Source organism: Balaenoptera musculus, chromosome 6 (genome assembly GCF_009873245.2).
Source record: "Balaenoptera musculus isolate JJ_BM4_2016_0621 chromosome 6, mBalMus1.pri.v3, whole genome shotgun sequence".
NCBI lineage: Eukaryota > Metazoa > Chordata > Mammalia > Artiodactyla > Balaenopteridae > Balaenoptera > Balaenoptera musculus.
In genome coordinates, this window is record NC_045790.1 from 28,544,414 (window position 1) to 28,564,264 (window position 19,851).

At 36.6% G+C, this 19,851-nt stretch overlaps 1 protein-coding gene across 6 annotated transcripts in view; it reads right to left on the reverse strand.

Moving 5' to 3' along the window:
• The window catches only part of ERCC6L2 (ERCC excision repair 6 like 2), a 182,647-nt gene that overhangs the window by 53,733 nt on the left and 109,063 nt on the right, over nt 1-19,851 (reverse strand). For all 6 annotated transcript variants that reach the window (XM_036855634.1, XM_036855628.1, XM_036855631.1 and 3 more), the window contains 3 exons: nt 15,969-16,049; nt 13,380-14,541; nt 7,879-8,033 (listed from right to left, as the gene is read on the reverse strand). In XM_036855634.1, the coding sequence (XP_036711529.1) occupies nt 7,879-8,033; nt 13,380-14,541; nt 15,969-16,049 (1,398 nt within the window). The remainder of the gene's footprint in view (nt 1-7,878; nt 8,034-13,379; nt 14,542-15,968; nt 16,050-19,851) is intronic.

Sequence of the window (19,851 nt, forward strand, 5' to 3'; positions counted from 1 at the left end):
AAATAACAGAGACAAAAGAATAGGGACGGGACCTGTGCCAGTGGGAGGGAGCCGTGAAGGAGGAAAGGTTTCCAGGCACTAGGAAGCCCCTTTGCGGGCAGAGACTGCGGGTGGCAGAGGGGGGAAGCTTCGGAGCCGCGGAGGAGAGCGCAGCCACAGGGGTGCGGAGGGCAAAGCGGAGAGACTCCCGCACAGAGGCTCGGCGCCAACCAGCACTCACCAGCCTGAGAGGCTTGTCTGCTCACCCGCCAGGGCGGGCGGGGGCTGGGAGCTGAGGCTCTGGCTTTGGTGCTAGCCGGGAGGGAGTCCGGGAAAAAGTCTGCAGCTGCCGAAGAGGCAAGAGACTTTTTCTTGCCTCTTTGTTTCGCGGCGCACAAGGAGAGGGGATTCAGAGCGCTGCCTAAACGAAATCCAGAGACGGGTGCGAGCCGCGGCTACCAGCGCAGATCCCACAGCAACAGGGGCGCAGAGGGAAAAACGGAGAGATTCCCGCACAGAGGCTCAGTGCCGAGCAGCGCTCACCAGCCCGAGAGGCTTGTCTGCTCACCCGCTGGGGCGGGCGGGACTGGGAGCTGAGGCACGGGCTTCGGTCGGATCGCAGGGAGAGGACTGGGGTTGGCGGTGTGAATACAGCCTGAAGGGGTTGGCGTGCCGCAGCGAGCTGGGAGGGAGCCGGAGAGGAGGTCTGCAACCGCCGAAGAGGCAAGAGACTTTTTCTTGCCTCTTTGTTTCGCGGCGCGCAAGGAGAGGGGATTCAGAGCGCCGCCTAGACGAACTCCAGAGGCGGGCGCGAGCCACGGCTAACAGCGCGGACCCCAGAGACTGGTAGGAAACGCTAAGGCTGCTGCTGCCGCCACCAAGAAGCCTGTGTGCGAGCACAGGTCACTCTCCACACTGCCCCTCCCGGGAGCCGGTGCAGCTCGCCACCGCCAGGCTCCCGTGATCCGGGAACAACTCCCCCGGGAGAACACACGGCGCGCCTCAGGCTGCTGCAACGTCAAGACGCCTCTGACGCCGCAGGCTTGCCCCGCCTCCTCTGTACCGCTCCCTCCCCCGGCCTGAGTGAGCCAGAGCCCCCGAAGCAGCTGCTCCTTTAACCCCGTTCTGTCTGGGCGGGGAACGGACGCCCTCAGGCGACGTACATGCAGAGGCGGGTCCAAATCCAAAGCTGAACGCGGGGAGTTGTACGAACAAAGAAGAGAAAGGGAAATCTCTCCCAGCAACCTCAGAAGCAGCGGATTAAAGCTCCACAAACAACTTGATGTGCCTGCATCTGTTGAATACCTGAATAGACAACGAATCATCCCAAATTCAAAAGGTGGACTTTAGGAGCAGGATATATTAATTTCCCCTTTTCCTTTTTTTGTGAGTGTATATGTGTATGCTTCTGGGTGAGATTTTGTCTGTATAGCTTTGCTTTCACCATCAGTCCTAGGGTTAGGTCCGTCCATTTTTTTTTTTACTTAAAAAAATTTTTTTTTCCTAATATGTTTTCTTAATAATTTTTTCCATATTTTCTATTTTTAGAAATTAAAAAAAATTTTTAATAAGTTTTCTTATATTTTTTATTTTAAAAAATTAAAACTTTTTTTTCTTAATAAATTTTTTTCTTAAAAATTTTTTTCTTATTTTTTACTATAAAAAATTAATAAATCTATTTTTAAAAATTAAAAAAAATTTTTTTCTGAATACATTTACTCTTAATAATTTTTTTTCTTATTTTTTATTATAATAGCTTTATTTTATTTTATTTTATCCTCTTTTTTTCTTTCTATTTTTTTCTCCCTTATATTCTGAGCTGTGTGGATGAAAGGCTCTTGGTGCTCCAGCCAGGCATCAGGGCTGTGCCTCTGAGGTGGGAGAGCCAACTACAGGACACTGGTCCACAAGAGACCTACCAGCTCCACGTAATACCAAACGGCAAAAACCTCCCAGAGATCTCCATCTCAACATCAAGACCCAGCTTCACTCAACGACCAGCAAGCTACAGTGCTGGACACCCTATGCCAAACAACTAGCAAGACAGGAACACAGCCCCATCCATTAGCAGGGAGGCTGCCTAAAATCATAAGGCCACAGACACCCCAAAACACACCACCAGACGTGGACGTGCCCACCAGAAAGACAAGATTCAACCTCATCCACCAGAACACAGGCAATAGTCCCCTCCACCAGGAAGCCTACACAACCACTGAACCAACCTTAGCCACTGGGGACAGATACCAAATACAACGGGAACTACGAACCTGCAGCCTGTGAAAAGGAGACCCCAAACACAGTAAGATAAGCAAAATGAGACGACAGAAAAACACACAGCAGATGAAGGAGCAGGGTCAAAACACACCAGACCTAACAAATGAAGAGGAAATAGGTAGTCTACCTGAAAAAGAATTCAGAATAATGATAGTAAGGATGATCCAAAATCTTGGAAATAGAATAGACAAAATGCAAGAAACATTTAACAAGGACGTAGAAGAACTAAAGAGGAACCAAGCAACGATGAAAAACACAATAAATGAAATTAAAAATACTCTAGATGGGATCAATAGCAGAATAACTGAGGCAGAAGAAAGGATAAGTGACCTGGAAGATAAAATGGTGGAAATAACTACTGCAGAGCAGGATAAAGAAAAAAGAATGAAAAGAACTGAGGACAGTCTCAGAGACCTCTGGGACAACATTAAACGCACCAACATTCGAATTATAGGGGTCCCAGAAGAAGAAGAGAAAAAGAAAGGGACTGAGAAAATATTTGAAGAGATTATAGTTGAAAACTTCCCTAATATGGGAAAGGAAATAGTTAATCAAGTCCAGGAAGCACAGAGAGTCCCATACAGGATAAACCCAAGGAGAAACACGCCAAGACACATATTAATCAAACTGTCAAAAATTAAATATAAAGAAAACATATTAAAAGCAGCAAGGGAAAAACAACAAATAACACACAAGGGAATCCCCATAAGGTTAACAGCTGATCTTTCAGCAGAAACTCTGCAAGCCAGAAGGGAGTGGCAGGATATACTTAAAGTGATGAAGGAGAAAAACCTACAACCAAGATTACTCTACCCAGCAAGGATCTCATTCAGATGTGATGGAGAAATTAAAACCTTTACAGACAAGCAAAAGCTGAGAGAGTTCAGCACCACCAAATCAGCTTTACAACAAATGCTAAAGGAACTTCTCTAGGCAAGAAACACAAGAGAAGGAAAACACCTACAATAACAAACCCAAAACATTTAAGAAAATGGGAATAGGAACATACATATCGATAATTACCTTGAATGTAAATGGATTAAATGCTCCCACCAAAAGACACAGGCTGGCTGAATGGATACAAAAACAAGACCCATATATATGCTGTCTACAAGAGACCCACTTCAGACCTAGAGACACATACAGACTGAAAGTGAGGGGATGGAAAAAGATATTCCATGCAAATGGAAATCAAAAGAAAGCTGGAGTAGCAATTCTCATATCAGACAAAATAGACTTTAAAATAAAGACTATTACAAGAGACAAAGAAGGACACTATATAATGATCAAGGGATCGATCCAAGAGGAAGGTATAACAATTGTAAATATTTATGCACCCAACATAGGAGCACCTCAATACATAAGGCAAATACTAACAGCCATAAAAGGGGAAATCGACAGCAACACAATCATAGTAGGGGACTTTAACACCCCACTTTCTCCAATGGACAGATCATCCAAAATGAAAATAAATAAGGAAACACAAGCTTTAAATGATACATTAAACAAGATGGACTTAATTGATATTTATAGGACATTCCACCCAAAAACAACAGAATACACATTTTTCTCAAGAGCGCATGGAACATTCTCCAGGATAGATCATATCTTGGGTCACAAATCAAGCCTTGGTAAATTTAAGAAAATTGAAATCGTATCAAGTATCTTTTCCGACCACAACGCTATGAGACTAGATATCAATTACAGGAAAAGATCTGTAAAAAATACAAACACATGGAGGCTACACAATACACTACTTAATAACGAAGTGATCACTGAAGAAATCAAAGGGGAAATCAAAAAATACCTAGAAACAAATGACAATGGAGATACGACGACCCAAAACCTATGGGACGCAGCAAAAGCAGTGCTAAGAGGGAAGTTTATAGCAATACAAGCCTACCTCAAGAAACAGGAAACATCTCGAATAAACAACCTAACCTTGCACCTAAAGCAATTAGAGAAAGAAGAACAAAAAAACCCCAAAGCTAGCAGAAGGAAAGAAATCATAAAGATCAGGTCAGAAATAAATGAAAAAGAAATGAAGGAAACAATAGCAAAAATCAATAAAACTAAAAGCTGGTTCTTTGAGAAGATAAACAAAATTGATAAACCATTAGCCAGACTCATCAAGAGAAAAAGGGAGAAGACTGAAATCAATAGAATTAGAAATGAAAAAGGAGAAGTAACCACTGACACTGCAGAAATACAAAAGATCATGAGAGATTACTACAAGCAACTCTACGCCAATAAAATGGACAACCTGGAAGAAATGGACAGATTCTTAGAAATGCACAAACTGCCAAGACTGAACCAGGAAGAAATAGAAAATATGAACAGACCAATCACAAGCACTGAAATTGAAACTGTGATTAAAAACCTTCCAACAAACAAAAGCCCAGGACCAGATGGCTTCACAGGCGAATTCTATCAAACATTTAGAGAAGAGCTAACACTTATCCTTCTCAAACTCTTCCAAAATATTGCAGAGGGAGGAACACTCCCAAATGCATTCTACGAGGCCACCATCACCCTGATACCAAAACCAGACAAAGATGTCACAAAGAAAGAAAACTACAGGCCAATATCACTGATGAACATAGATGCAAAAATCCTCAACAAAATACTCGCAAACAGAATCCAACAGCACATTAAAAGGATCATACACCATGATCAAGTGGGGTTTATCCCAGGAATGCAAGGATTCTTCAATATATGTAAATCAATCAATGTGATACACCATATTAACAAACTGAAGGAGAAAAACCATATGATCATCTCAATAGATGCAGAGAAAGCTTTCGACAAAATTCAACACCCATTTATGATAAAAGCCCTGCAGAAAGTAGGCATAGAGGGAACTTTCCTCAACATAATAAAGGCCATATATGACAAACCCACAGCCAACATTGTCCTCAATGGTGAAAAACTGAAACCATTTCCACTAAGATCAGGAACAAGACAAGGTTGCCCACTCTCACCACTATTATTCAACATAGTTTTGGAAGTGTTAGCCACAGCAATCAGAGAAGACAAAGAAATAAAAGGAATCCAAATCGGAAAAGAAGAAGTAAAGCTGTCACTGTTTGCAGATGACATGATACTATACATAGAGAATCCTAAAGATGCTACCAGAAAACTACTAGAGCTAATCAATGAATTTGGTAAAGTAGCAGGATACAAAATTAATGCACAGAAATCTCTTGCATTTCTATACACTAATGACGAAAAATCTGAAAGTGAAATTAAGAAAACACTCCCGTTTACCATTGCAACAAAAAGAATAAAATATCTAGGAATAAACCTACCTAAGGAGACAAAAGACCTGTATGCAGAAAATTATAAGACACTGATGAAAGAAATTAAAGATGATACAAATAGATGGAAAGATATACCATGTTCCTGGATTGGAAGAATCAACATTGTGAAAATGACTCTACTACCCAAAGCAATCTACAGATTCAATGCAATCCCTATCAAACTACCACTGGCATTTTTCACAGAACTAGAACAAAAAATTTCACAATTTGTATGGAAACACAAAAGACCCCGAATAGCCAAAGCAATCTTGAGAACGAAAAATGGAGCTGGGGGAATCAGGCTCCCTGACTTCAGACTATATTACAAAGCTACAGTAATCAAGACAGTTTGGTACTGGCACAAAAACAGAAATATAGATCAATGGAACAGGATAGAAAGCCCAGAGATAAACCCACGCACATATGGTCAGCTTATCTTTGATAAAGGAGGCAAGCATATACAGTGGAGAAAAGACAGCCTCTTCAATAAGTGGTGCTGGGAAAATTGGACAGATACATGTAAAAGTATGAAATTAGAACACTCCCTGACACCATGCACAAAAATAAACTCAAAATGGATTAAAGACCTAAGTGTAAGACCAGACACTATCAAACTCTTAGAGGAAAACATAGGCAGAATACTCTATGACATACATCACAGCAAGATTCTTTTTGACCCAGCTCCCAGAGAAATGAAAATAAGAACACAAATAAACAAATGGGACCTAATGAAACTTAAAAGCTTTTGCACAGCAAAGGAAACCATAAACAAGACCAAAAGACAACCATCAGAATGGGAGAAAATATTTGCAAATGAAGCAACTGACAAAGGATTAATCTCCAAGATTTACAAGCAGCTCATGCAGCTCAATAACAAAAAAACGAACAACCCAATCCAAAAATGGGCAGAAGACCTAAATAGACATTTCTCCAAAGAAGATTTACAGATGGCCTACAGACACATGAAAGAATGCTCAACATCATTAATCATTAGAGAAATGCAAATCAAAACTACAATGAGATATCATCTCACACCGGTCAGAATGGCCATCATCAAAAAATCTAGAAACAATAAATGCTGGAGAGGGTGTGGAGGAAAGGGAACTCTCTTGCACTGTTGGTGGGAATGTAAATTGATACAGCCACTATGGAGAACAGTATGGAGGTTCCTTAAAAAACTACAAATAGAACTACCATACGATCCAGCAATCCCACTACTGGGCATATACCCTGAGAAAACCATAGTTCAAAAAGAGTCATGTACCAAAATGTTCATTGCAGCTCTATTTACAATAGCCAGGACATGGAAGCAACCTAAATGTCCATCGACAGATGAATGGATAAAGAAGATGTGGCACATATATACAATGGAATATTACTCAGCCATAAAAAGAAATGAAATGGAGGTATTTGTAATGAGGTGGATGGAGTTAGAGTCTGTCATACAGAGTGAAGTAAGTCAGAAAGAGAAAAACAAATACAGTATGCTAACACATATATACGGAATCTAAGGAAAAAAAAAGGCCATGAAGAACCTAGTGGCAAGACGGGAATAAAGACACAGACCTACTAGAGAATGGACTTGAGGATATGGGGAGGGGGTGGGGTGAGATGTGACAGGGTGAGAGAGTGTCATGGACATATATACACTACCAAATGTAAAATAGATAGCTAGTGGGAAGCAGCCGCATAGCACAGAGAGATCAGCTCAGTGCTTTGTGACCACCTAGAGGGGTGGGATGGGGAGGGTGGGAGGGAGGGAGATGCAAGAGGGAAGAGATATGGGAACATATTGTATATGTATAACTGATTAACTTTGTTATAAAGCAGAAGCTAACACACCATTGTAAGGCAATTTTACTTCAATAAAGATGTTTAAAAAAAAAAAATCAGTGAGAACCGACAAGAAAAAAAAAAAATATATATATAAATTCTATATGACGTTAGTTTCTGTGTGTGTCTTCATTTTAGATGAAAAATTATGGAGGAAAATCTAATGATACATTTTCCTTTTTCCATATGAGAAGTATTTTTGATTCTGATTTAAGTGATTCCCTCAGATTCCTCATTTTTGGCAGACTTTCACTGAGGGAAACTATTAAGCAACTCAACATTATTAGGCATTTAGATATAGATTTGTCTTTTAATATAAAACATCTTTAGTGGATATAGTGCCCCAAATGGTATTCTGTTTTTTACACTTATTTTTAAGTCATTTATAGTCTTGTTGGTACTTTTGAGGGAGTACTTACAGAAGATCCTGTTGAGGAACTTCAGTGAAAATGAGGTTAAAAACTAGAGATACATTATCCTATGTTCTACTTACCTTAGAAGTACAAACAGCTATGTTAGCAGGAAGCTGGGAAAACTGCTTCAATTCAAATACATCACGTGCTGCCCATCGGCTCATGTGATTTTCAGCTTTGCTTGATCCAATCACATTCTGGTTTGAGTGAATGTAAGCCACTTCCTGAACACCACCTAGGAGGTAATTGATGTTTATTAAGTGATGTCTCATGATGAAGCAATATGGTTCAAGGTATACTTTAAAAATTATCAGCAACACATTAAAAACAGGTTATGCTTATTTGATTTTTAATCCTCAAGAAAAACATTGTTTGTATGTCAATATCACAATATTCTTTTTTAAAACAATTGAAAAGAGAAAGAGTTCAAATATATTGGTCTAGGTTAACTTAGAAATGACTTTTCCCTCTCATCAATATAAGAACTTCTGAATCAGGTAACAATTTTTAGATTTAAGCCTGAAATGAGGGTTTTGGCTAAGAGGAAAGTCATAGTGGAAGGTTGTCTCTATGAATTTGTTGTCTCTGTTGATGTAAAAAAAAAAAAAGTTTACTAATTTAAAAGCAGTGCTAACCTCACCTGTTCCTTTAAACACGTATTTGATTACAGTGACGAAGTAGGAGCATGGGGTTTATGACCAGGGAGTTTCGTTTGGTTGGCTTTGTTCAGTTTTACTGTTTGTACACTGTCTTTTTTGTACATATGCCCAGATTTGGAGGTTTTTAGGAAACGAAAAAAATTAACTTACACCTTTTATCTGAAAGAAGTTTAAAAAATGGCTACTTTTTTTTACTGCTTTGCTTCTAGGCACCTATAATTTACTTTTAAATTACGGTCATAAAAAAGAAGGCTCAAATTGAGGTCTATAAAAGCTCCCTCAAACAGCTCTGGCAATGAACCTCAATTATGACCTTCAACACTTGTGCTGTTTTAGTCCTGAACCTTTCTCAACCAGAATTGCCAATCATGAGAAAACAAGATGTTGTTAAATAAGATGAGTAAAAGAGTAACCAAGATAATATTCGCCTTAAATTTCAAAATATCAGTAGTAAGTATACCAACAGTTTAAAACCTTCAAAAGGATTCTGGTAGAAAATTTCCCCAGATTTTTCTTAATTCTGATGGCACATATTATGCATTATTCAAAATAGAACGAGTTCCACACAAACTAATGACACCTTTTACACAGTAAAAAACAAAAACAAAAAACAGAACTTAGCTGCTCTTTTAAAAAAGTTTATGCAATAATTCCTCAAACCTAAAATCTAATTGTAGCACAGAAACCAAAGGATAGTGCAGTACCGGTATCCCTTAGCTCTTGAAAGTTTGCTTTGCACCACTTAGCTTTTCCAAAAGACCTACGTTAGTACCTGTCTTCACTCTAACAGAAGGAAATCCAAAGAGAATTTTCGCTTTTGTGAAAAAGGGCCAAAAGTGAGAAGTGTTGCAGTGTTTGTTTTGCAGCAAGCCCTTGTAGAGGCAGCACACAGCCCAGCAGCAAGCGTGGCACCACCAAGCTCCTTCCCCAGGAATGACACTCAGCATCTCAGCATCAAGCCATCATAGCTTTGGACTGTGTCTGTGAGCATCTGTGCTTTATCTGGATTTATTTTGTGCAACCATTAACAAGATGTGTCCTAAGGTAATTGCTTCTTTGCTTTACACCATTTCAGCTTACAAAAAGTTACATAGGAAGGCTCTACTTTCGGAGAGCAGGGTAAACCTGTACTTAATTACAAGGGTATCAAAATATATATCATAATGAACTTTTAAATGACACTACTAATAACCACAAAAGAAAGCTTATCAAAATATAAGCTTGCTTACATATCAGATTCTTTCATGTAGTTTTTTTGGGAATGAGTGAGACACTTTTGAAAGCAATGCCAACTCTTAAAAACTACTAATCAGATTCTCAGCAGATGGTGGTAAGGGGAAGCAGTTTTTCAATCTCTCTGAATCCCCACATGAGAACATGAGAACAACTAGATCGCAAAACCAAAAGCAAAGGACAACACTTACAACAAAATTAGATGACAAGATACTCCCATTAGCCCTAAAATACAAGAGGGTGGGTATAACCCACTAATGGCTACACACTCTGCATGGCATCAGGGTCTGTGTAAAAGAAGAAGGAAGCGACAGGGTGGCATCTGATGGATCGGAGAACAGGAGACCCTAGCACGGTGGGTTACCTGGAGATCAGCAGCTGGATCTGGGAAGGTTCTGCATTCTCTAAAGCTGAGTACAGCGTACAGGGGGCTTGTGGTAAGAAGGCCTGTGGGGCTGGGGCAAGCTAGCCCTAAGGAACTCCCCAAACTAACCCTCCAGGGCTCCCAGGCCAGGGCCATACAATGAGGAAAAACTGCTGGGATGGAGTCAAAATGAGCAGAAAAGGAAGCACAGGGATGAGGGAAAGAGATGGTCTAGAGCAAAGCAGGGGAAACAGAAACAGGAAATCCTATCATAGTTTTGAACACTATAGAAAAATAACAAATATGAATCTCTGTGAAATTAGAAAAGATTTCTTAAACTCTGCCTCATTTAAAAAAATTCAGGTAAAAGAATTTCTATAAAAATGAGCAAGAGGGTCAAATCTCATAAAAATTATAAGAGAAAAGAGAATAATATCCTTACAGCAGAATAATATCCTTACAATGAAAATATGCCAGAAAGATATGCTTACAAAACAACAAAATTGTAATTGATTTCAAAATCAGGTAAAACACCTTAAGAAAATGATAAAATATAGGAACCAACAATATAAATCAGAATTAGAATGACTCAGAAATGAGTGGTAGAACTCAGAAAGACATAGAAATTAAAAAAAAAAAATTCAGAAATGGAGACTAAATTAGAAGGAACGTAAGAGAGATACTCTTACACAATAGGTACTGATTTAAGAGAAACAGAAGGACATTTTTAAAAAGCAAAAAGAAATGAAAAATAAATAAAATAGGATTTGGGAGAATGTGACAAATACTGAAGACAGGCAAAGAAGACTGAACATCTGAATAACAGAAATTCCTGAAGAGGAAAGTCAAAGTAAAGGAATAGAACAAGTAGCTAAAAATACTAGTACAAATAAGCTTTCCTTAAATAAAAACTGAGTTGAAACTACACTATGAGAATATTGATCCAGACTACTATGGACTGAATATTTGTGTCCCCTCAAAACTCATATGTTTAAGCCCTAATCCCCATTGTGATGGTGTTTGGAGGTTAGGTCTTTGGGAGATAATTAGGTCATGAGGGTGGAGCCCTAATGAATGGGATTAGTGCCCTTATAATAAAAGACATGAGAGATGATTTCTCTCTCGACCATGTAAAGACAGCAAGAAGGCAGTGATCTGTAAACCAGGAAGAGGGCCCTAATCAAGAATCCTTCCTGATCTTGGACTTCCAGCCTCCCAAACTGTGAGAAATAAATGTTGTTTAAGCCACCCAGTCTATGGTAACTTGTTACAGCAGCCTGAGCTAAGACAAACACCAAAATATAATCTAGTAAAATTACTAGAAAATAAGGAAAAGAAAAAACACACTTTGGGCATCTAAGAAAAAAAAAAAGAACACATAGCACAATACTTCATGCCAGAAGAAAATGAAGCTACATATTTAAAATACTTAAGAAAAGAAAGTGTAAGCCAAGAATTCTATATCCAGAAAAAATGACTTTTAAGTATAAAGGGTACAAACTGCTATCAACAACAATCTCAGGGAATATTACTTTCATGAGTACTTCCTGGGATCTACTAGAAATAAGGGATCTACTAGAAAATAAGCTTCAGACAACCAAAATGACTAGAGAGACATTGACTTTAGAGACATTGACTAATGAGAAGCACTAAATTTATAGTTATCTGCAAACCAAGAATAAATGAAGTCTAAGAGGAGAGAGTATAATGCAATATTCATGTGTGTTGACAATGAAGACATAATATATCCATTTTAAAAATGGGGAGAAATGGGAGAATATATACAAAAAAAAACACCCCAAAACCTTAATGTTTCTAGGAATTATATTATAATAATATTTTTCTTATTCGACTTTTGTATAACATGGATAAAACATGAGTAATTATGGAACATTATAATTAAATCGTTCCCTATATGCCAAAGAACCGGTATTATCAGCATAGAAGTGGTATGTAAATATGATAGAGAAGAGGTTAAGTAAAAGCTCTATACCCCCAAGGTAAGTACAAATATGGAAGTATCAATATGAATTCATGAAATATTTTATCATCATATATAAAAATACATACATGTACATAAATACATATATAAACTCATATATACCTATATATACACACACACATACGTAACACAATTTATCCACTGAAAGGCCCAAGCGAGTAGTAGCAATGATCATTCCTAGCACCAGACTGTGGTCTTGAAACACACTTTCTCACTAAAAGAAACCAAGATTTCTTAGAGAAATGACTGATTTTAGGTCTGAGGCAAAAAATGCATGATGGAACATCCTGTAATACCTGAGAGGTATCAAAGATGATTAGCATCATGTTAAAGATCTCAGGAATCAAAATGCTCATGTTTAAAGGCTCCCACTGTCCAAAGATGGGAAAATTGAGCCTCAATAATGATATTAATTGAAATGGATTTGGACTCATTAAATGTGTTTGAATCAATTAATTCATAATGATTTTAAGAAATCTAAGGATGATAGGAAATCAATTTATACTAAAAGTTGTGAAAGAAATTATTTTTCCTGCCTTCTCTGTATGAACTGTACCACTGGGTAACAGTAGATGAGGGGAAGTATCTCCTTTCAGAAGCATCCTAACTAACAAATGAAAAAGAAATGAGAGAAGTAGAAAATGTCATTTTGCTACTCTGAATGAATAAATAATTCTAGGCATTAAGCATCAATGGCTGCTAAGATCACAAAGAGAGAAACCAGCATACATTCTGTCAAACACTAACTTTTGTTTTGTCAAAGGAACTGAACCTGAGTTTGATATAGTGTCAGACGCCAACTGATCATTTTCAGGAAATATAGAGGGCGGAGAAATATGTTCAACTGCACCAATCCGCAATATGCAAGTTGCAGAAAACAATTGGCCTGGTTTCTTCAACAGAGAAATATAAATTGTAAAGAAACAAAAGGGATGGAGGAGGAATCCTATACATTAAGCTATACAAAATTTTTTTAATGAGTGAGACTAAACTATAATGTCTAGGGATACACATTTGTATCAACTGTATATACATTTAATAAAGCCATAAAAATGCAAAAAAGTTAGAATAATTAGTGTATGGGGAAGGTTGTGATTCAGATGGGCCACATGGAAGGGGTCCTGGTCTAGATGACGAAGTTCTCTATCTTGACCTAGGTGGTCTTCCCCTTTATCCTGCCACCACCCACTTCCTCATTTGTGTCTCAATGTAGCATCTTGATTGTAGAGCTAATTCAAGTTAATTCAAGAATCTCTTGCGAAACTATTTGATTGCATGAAACAAATATGCAAAGAAAAGTTTTCAGAATATATCTGCAGTTACCTAAAAATTTATCCATTGATTCACACATCTGATCTTGATTGACAATGCTCTTATTTGGAAATTTCATTGGTTTTCTTGGTATAAAAGTGCTATTTTTCTCATGGCTAGTTAATTTTGCAGAGAAACTGATTCTATCTTTTATAGTTTTTGGTCTATGGTTCTGTTTAGAGACACTGATGTGGCTAACAGATAAATCATCATCTGAAGATGTAAACTCATCAATAGCCTGAGAGGTACAGTCTTCATCTGTTGCACACAGTTGGTTTGTTTTCTTCATTGTTTTTGGAAAAGTGTAAAGTTCCCTTTTATTTTCCTCTTTTCTCTTAAACCTCAGAGAACTAGTAGCTCTTTTCTTTCTTACTCTTGACTTGGAGGAAATTTCAATGTCATCAGATTCATCACTAATATCACTACTGCCTTTTCTTTTTGTATTAGATTTTAGGGTCTTGTTCTCAGGATTTAATTGTTTTGAAATTAGTCCATTTCCTCTGACATCGGTCTTTCTATTATCACCATTATTTCTTATATTTACAGGGTTTTCTGTTTCAGAATCTTCAGATCCATCCACAGGTGGCTTAAACCTTACACTCTTCTTGAGGAATCTTTGAGTTGTGTACTGTGTGGGAAAGATGATATCACTATCTTCTGATTCTGTGACATTCTGTGAAATGCAATGGTGGTCAACTGTATTTTTAAAATTTTTCTCATCATCAGACTCAGAAGAAATATTCTGTTCTAAAATCTCACTTTTATCAAAAATATATTTTCCATTTGGATTTAGGATGTTAGGTAATTTCTGATGCTTTGAAGTACCAAGAGAGTCTTGACTTTTCCAACAACCAACATCTTTGGCTTCTGTTGAAAGGCATGTGGGCTGTTCATCAGAACTTTCATCATCAGAGGCAGTATTTCCATCACTGTCCTCAACTGCTTCACATTTTGTCTCAAACAATTTAGAGAAACCACACTGGAGTAAGGTAAGCTGTCCAGGAGTACCCGAAGCTTTACTTGAGTCAGATGCCTTGTTTTTAGCAGTCTTTATTATTGAGTGTCCTACTGATTCATCTTCACTAAAATCACTGCAGAGATCACATGCTTCTTTTGCTAGTGGTTCTGCAGGCTGTTCTGGACTTTTGTATTCTTGACAGTCAGGCTCCCTAGCCTATATAAGAAGCAATGGTGGAAACATTAGAAAACGTCAAAATAAGGATATCAAATCTATCACACTGGAGGGGAATTGAATTTGGGCAGATAATTTATGTACAAGTATATTACTTGGTATTTTCTAAAAGTAAAACATTTATTGATAGTAAACAAACATAAAGGATTTAATATTACAGTCTGGTATACTCTTTTAAAGTTGAATAACTTTCCAAATAAATAAAAGTTAAAACTAGAATATCAAATGATCAAATTATTTATAAGGAAAACAAAGAGCAGAGCTGTTAGCTTCTAAGATGCAGAGACTGATTCTGGCCTCAAAGTGAAAAGCACACAACTTATTGCTTATGACAGTCCAGCAGATACTTTCAATCATGCGTTAAAAACAAAACAAATTTGTAGGAGCTAAAGAATTCCCAACTGGAAAATGTTTCTAATTGATTAAAAATAGATTGGATAGGATCTTGACCACCATAAATAAAGAAAATATTGAAGCTATTTTGAAGTAAAATTTGCTACAAATTTAAATCCAATATTTACTTTTTCCACATTAATTAGAGTTAAATATATTCTCAGTTTCTGAAAACTGAGGCTTCATTAGTAAAAGATTTTGGGAAAGTATTATCTGGTAATACTTCTGCCAACATTTGATACTCATGTATTTCTATAAATTTAGAAAAATATTCACCCCATACTTGGTTATATAAATTTATAGGGGTGTTATAAATTTATAGTTATCATTGCATATAGTTATCATACAGATTATATGATATACTGTTATATCATATATATATATATGTTATATCATAATATATAGTTATCATAGTTATCATTATATCTTTGGGCTAGTACAAATTTAGAGTTAAATCCCTTAAAAAAAAACAAGAAAAAAACAGCAATAACAATTTAAAAAAAAATCTTCTATATATATTCTTTACTTTTAAAAAGACTTTAGGATGACAATAAAGTATGTAGTATGTGAGATGACAAACTACCACAAGACAAAGGACTCAAATAAAATATCTGCTTGAGTCAGAGAATGAGTTTGGTGTTTCAATTTAATAATTTTAAATATACATTGATTGCTATTTTTCCATTTAATTTGTTGTTTAGTAAAAAAAGATTATTTAGGTTGGATTGGTCACCTATACAGTGCATTTAATTTTGGATTTACAGTTTGGCATAGTTAAAATTCCAGTTTGGATGTAAACACCTGGTGACTGCTCCTGAATTTTTTTTTATGATATGATATGAAATATTAGCCTAAATTATTAATTTTACTGACAGTCCTCTGACTTTGTGTCCTTGACGTTTTTAAAAAAACATTTTCTTTATGCATTGAAAAATGAAAGAAAAGGAAAAGAAACTTAAAATCTTCACATACATGTTTCCTAGGAGTTCTAGGCTACAGATTCAAAGATTGCTTACTGTTTCTAGTTTGTGTACTGGAGGTTCCTCTTTCAACCATGTTGTAGCTGTCATGACCCCTGCTTCCACTTGGCCTTCTCTCTGTAAAGAATGCAAATAACTGTGTAAAATATAGGGTAGAAACAACCAGATAAACAACAGCAACGGCATGCTAAAACTTAGAGTTAAGAAAATTGAGTACAGGGAATTCCCTGGCGGTCCAGTGGTTAGGACTCAGCGATTTCACTGCCATGGGCCTGGGTTCGATCCCTGGTCAGGGAACTAAGACTCCGCAAGGTGCGTGGTATGGCCAAAAAAAAAAAAAAAAAAATTGAGTACAGCCTGCTTTAACTCTCTTAATGCTATTTTTCAATTTGCTAATTAAGGAATTCATATATATTTTAAAATGCTCATAATTCTTAGGTAGTATAGAGGCACAGTGGAAGCCTGCTGGGCTCATAAAAAACTCTTACTTCTTATCATAAGCTTACTTTTTCTGATAGAAAACTAATAACATTTTTCAGCAAACTCCACTAAAAGCCCTAGTAGGGAGGGAGAGTGAAAAACTGTTAAAAATTTACCCAGTAGTGATAGCCATAATAACTATGTCTATATGATAACTATATAACTATTGTATATGTGTAAATATTATATAATATTGCAATAACTGTAAGGACATATTATCAACATTTTAAACACCACGGATAATGTTGGGTATTGGGAACTCGATATTCTAGCTTATATTGCTAGTGTGTTCATAGTTCATATTCATTAAAATATGCTTATTGATTCCTTCAGTGTAGTAGACATCAAAATGAAAATATCCATCTAATATAAAATTAAAAAAATCTTAATTAGATAATAGGCTTGCTACATCTTTTAGGAAAGTATGCTTTTATAGCTTTTGGTATATCATTTAGCAGAGATATTTAATGGCCTAGATTCTAGAATATTAAATTCTTCTTCAAAAGGAAATAAATTTCTCTTTTCAAGGCTTTATTTGTTGATAGAACAAGGGGAAATAATACTATCATCACCAAAGTTACAAATATCCAACTTACGAATACACCAATATTCATAATATAGCAATGGCATGGCTCCAGTTACCTGGTATCCAGGGCAACAAGTGAGAATCACCCCTAAAGAACTTGAAAGAATGATAAAGAGTTCCTGAATTGCCATGAGATCTTTTCTTCCAGTGCCTAGAGGCTATTACTGTAAGGCAGTGGGAAGCCTCTGTCCGAGAACTCCCTTTTATCTCTTTAACAGAAGCCAAATGGCTACAACAGATGCAACTGGCAGCACCAGAAATCTACAAGCTGTCAGAATCCCTTTGTGATAGGTAAATGGCAACTCCAGTCTTCTGTTGACTTGGAGTCATCCTTAACTCCTATTTCTCATACCCTACCAGACGATCCATCAGTAAATCCTGTCAGTGCTTCAGGGCATCCACCACTACCCTCTGGCCCAAACCACCATCTCTTGGCTGGATTGTTGCAGTATCCTCCTACCTGGCGTCTTGCTTCTGCTCTTGTACTTCTATAGTCCAATTCTTAACATTTAGAATAGACAGTATAGATCAGACTATGTCATTCTTCTGTTCAGAACTCTAATTGCTTTTGTTCTGACTCAAAGTCAAAGCCAAATTTCCTGCAGGATCTGGTTTCCTGTCATTTCTCTGGCCCCATCTTTTGCTCTTTTGATTACTCCACTCCAGCCACTTTGGCTTCCTTGCCATTTTGAAATCATGCTGGGCATGCTCCTCCCTCAGGGCCTTTGTTTGCATTTGTTCCTCTGTCTAAAACACCTCTTCCTTTCTTGTCTCTTCAAAGAATCAAATGCAATCTCATAGTGCATCCTTCCTTGGCTACTCCATCTAAAATTTTAATGCTCTTTCCTTGACAGTCTCCCTATTTCCCTTCCTTGCTTTATTTTTTTTTTTTTTTGAGATATAATGTACATATAATACTGTGTACGTTTAAGGTCTACGAGGTGTTAATTTGATATATTTATATACTGTAATATGATTATCATCATAGCTTTAGTTAACACCTCTAATATGGCATATAATGATCAATTCTTTTATGTGGTGAGAACATTTAAGATCTAGTCCTTTAGCAGTTTTGAGGTATATAATAATAATAGTATTGTTGACAATACTCACCATGCTGTGTAGTAGATCTCTAGAACTTATTGATCTACTTGCTCTATTTTTATCCTTAGAATCTATCATCATAATATACCAACTTCAGTTATATTATATTTGTTTCCCCCAAATAGAATGTAAAATTTTGTAGGCAGGGCTTTTTGTCTATTTTATTCATTTCTGTGTGCCTAGTTCTATGATGTATAGTATTGGATATTTAACATATACTCAATAAATATTTGTGAAATTAGCTCTCAATATCTATCTCTAAAGGGAAACCATTAAAAGAAAGTCAATGCAAAATAGAACTAAATTGCCCAGAAATCATCAGATTAAAAGTGTTCTACATATTCAAATTTCTACATCTTAAAACATTTTAAAAGGGATTTTTCTACAACCTTTAAAAATTAAAAATGTATCATAGGAAGTAAAATACTTCTTTTACTTTATAATATAAGTTTCCATTATGCAGGGCTTGGACTAATAATATTTTAAAACATCGTTCGGCCAAAAGCACAGCATGAATCTACTAAATTCTGATTGATAACAAATGAGCAATTTTAATTCAAAATTTAATTTAATAATTGAGTGCCAATGATGTGCCTAGCAAGCAGTTAAGCATATTTTACCATAAACAAAATATAAGATATGGAGGGTCCTGTCATTAATAAACAATCCTGGAGGAGAAACAACATATATTTAGGACAACCAGAGAATAAGAGAACTTTCCGTTTCATAACTTGTCATATGGAATGTCTTACCTAACACTTTTTTAACAGAGGAATAGGTGGCTATTCTGATAAAAAAGAGAATAAAACTATTTGATACACAGTAGAAAACAGGATAAGTAATATAATACTAATATATTTTATAGGTAATGATTTCAAATTAGAAACATGAATATACTCTAGTACGTTGGGTAGTACTACCCAACGCTGGAGGTAGGATCTGAGGGGGTCCTGTAGGACAAACAAGGCTATTTACTGATTAGAGAAGAGGAATGGGAAAGAACAAGTCCATCAGAGAAATAGCATATTCAAAACAAGAAAAAGACAGAGAAAGGGGGACTAAATGGGTCACTCAATTCAGAATCAAATAGTTACTGTAAAATAAAAACTCAGCAATATACATCAGACATTGTATAATAGTTGTAATATTCACAACATACAAATCATATATACCTTCCTCTTCCCCAACCATTGATGATCACGTTTGAACTGCTACTAAACTTGCTTAACATATGCTTACTGATGTTACGTGTTCAGTATGTAAATGTTCTCTTCCACCTCCCATAAAGATGATCTAAGTTCTTTAAGGACAGGGACCAATTGTTCCTTGAACTGTTTTTATGGTACTATTAAATAAATGAAGTACATTAAGGTTTTACTACAAAGTCCTGGAAGTTAAGGGAAATATCCTTAAGTTTTCCAAGACTCAGTTTCCTCAACTGTATGATGATGGGATTGAAAAAAATGATAGTCTAGGATTTTATGATACTCATATCAATATTAACTAAAAAATAGGTTAATATTCTTAGTACTCTGGTATATTAAAGAATTTTAAAGATTTTTTAAAGGATATAAATATCCTGTTAAGAATAAGAAACATCTGTATCCTGAGGATGAACACAACTGGGAGAGTTTGAAATACTGGTGTGGAATTTTTATTGGGAACAGAAAACAAAAATCTCCATGAGACATGAGAGTGCATCTCAGGGAGTATTTGGTAACTTTTAATCAAAACACATTTTATATTTTT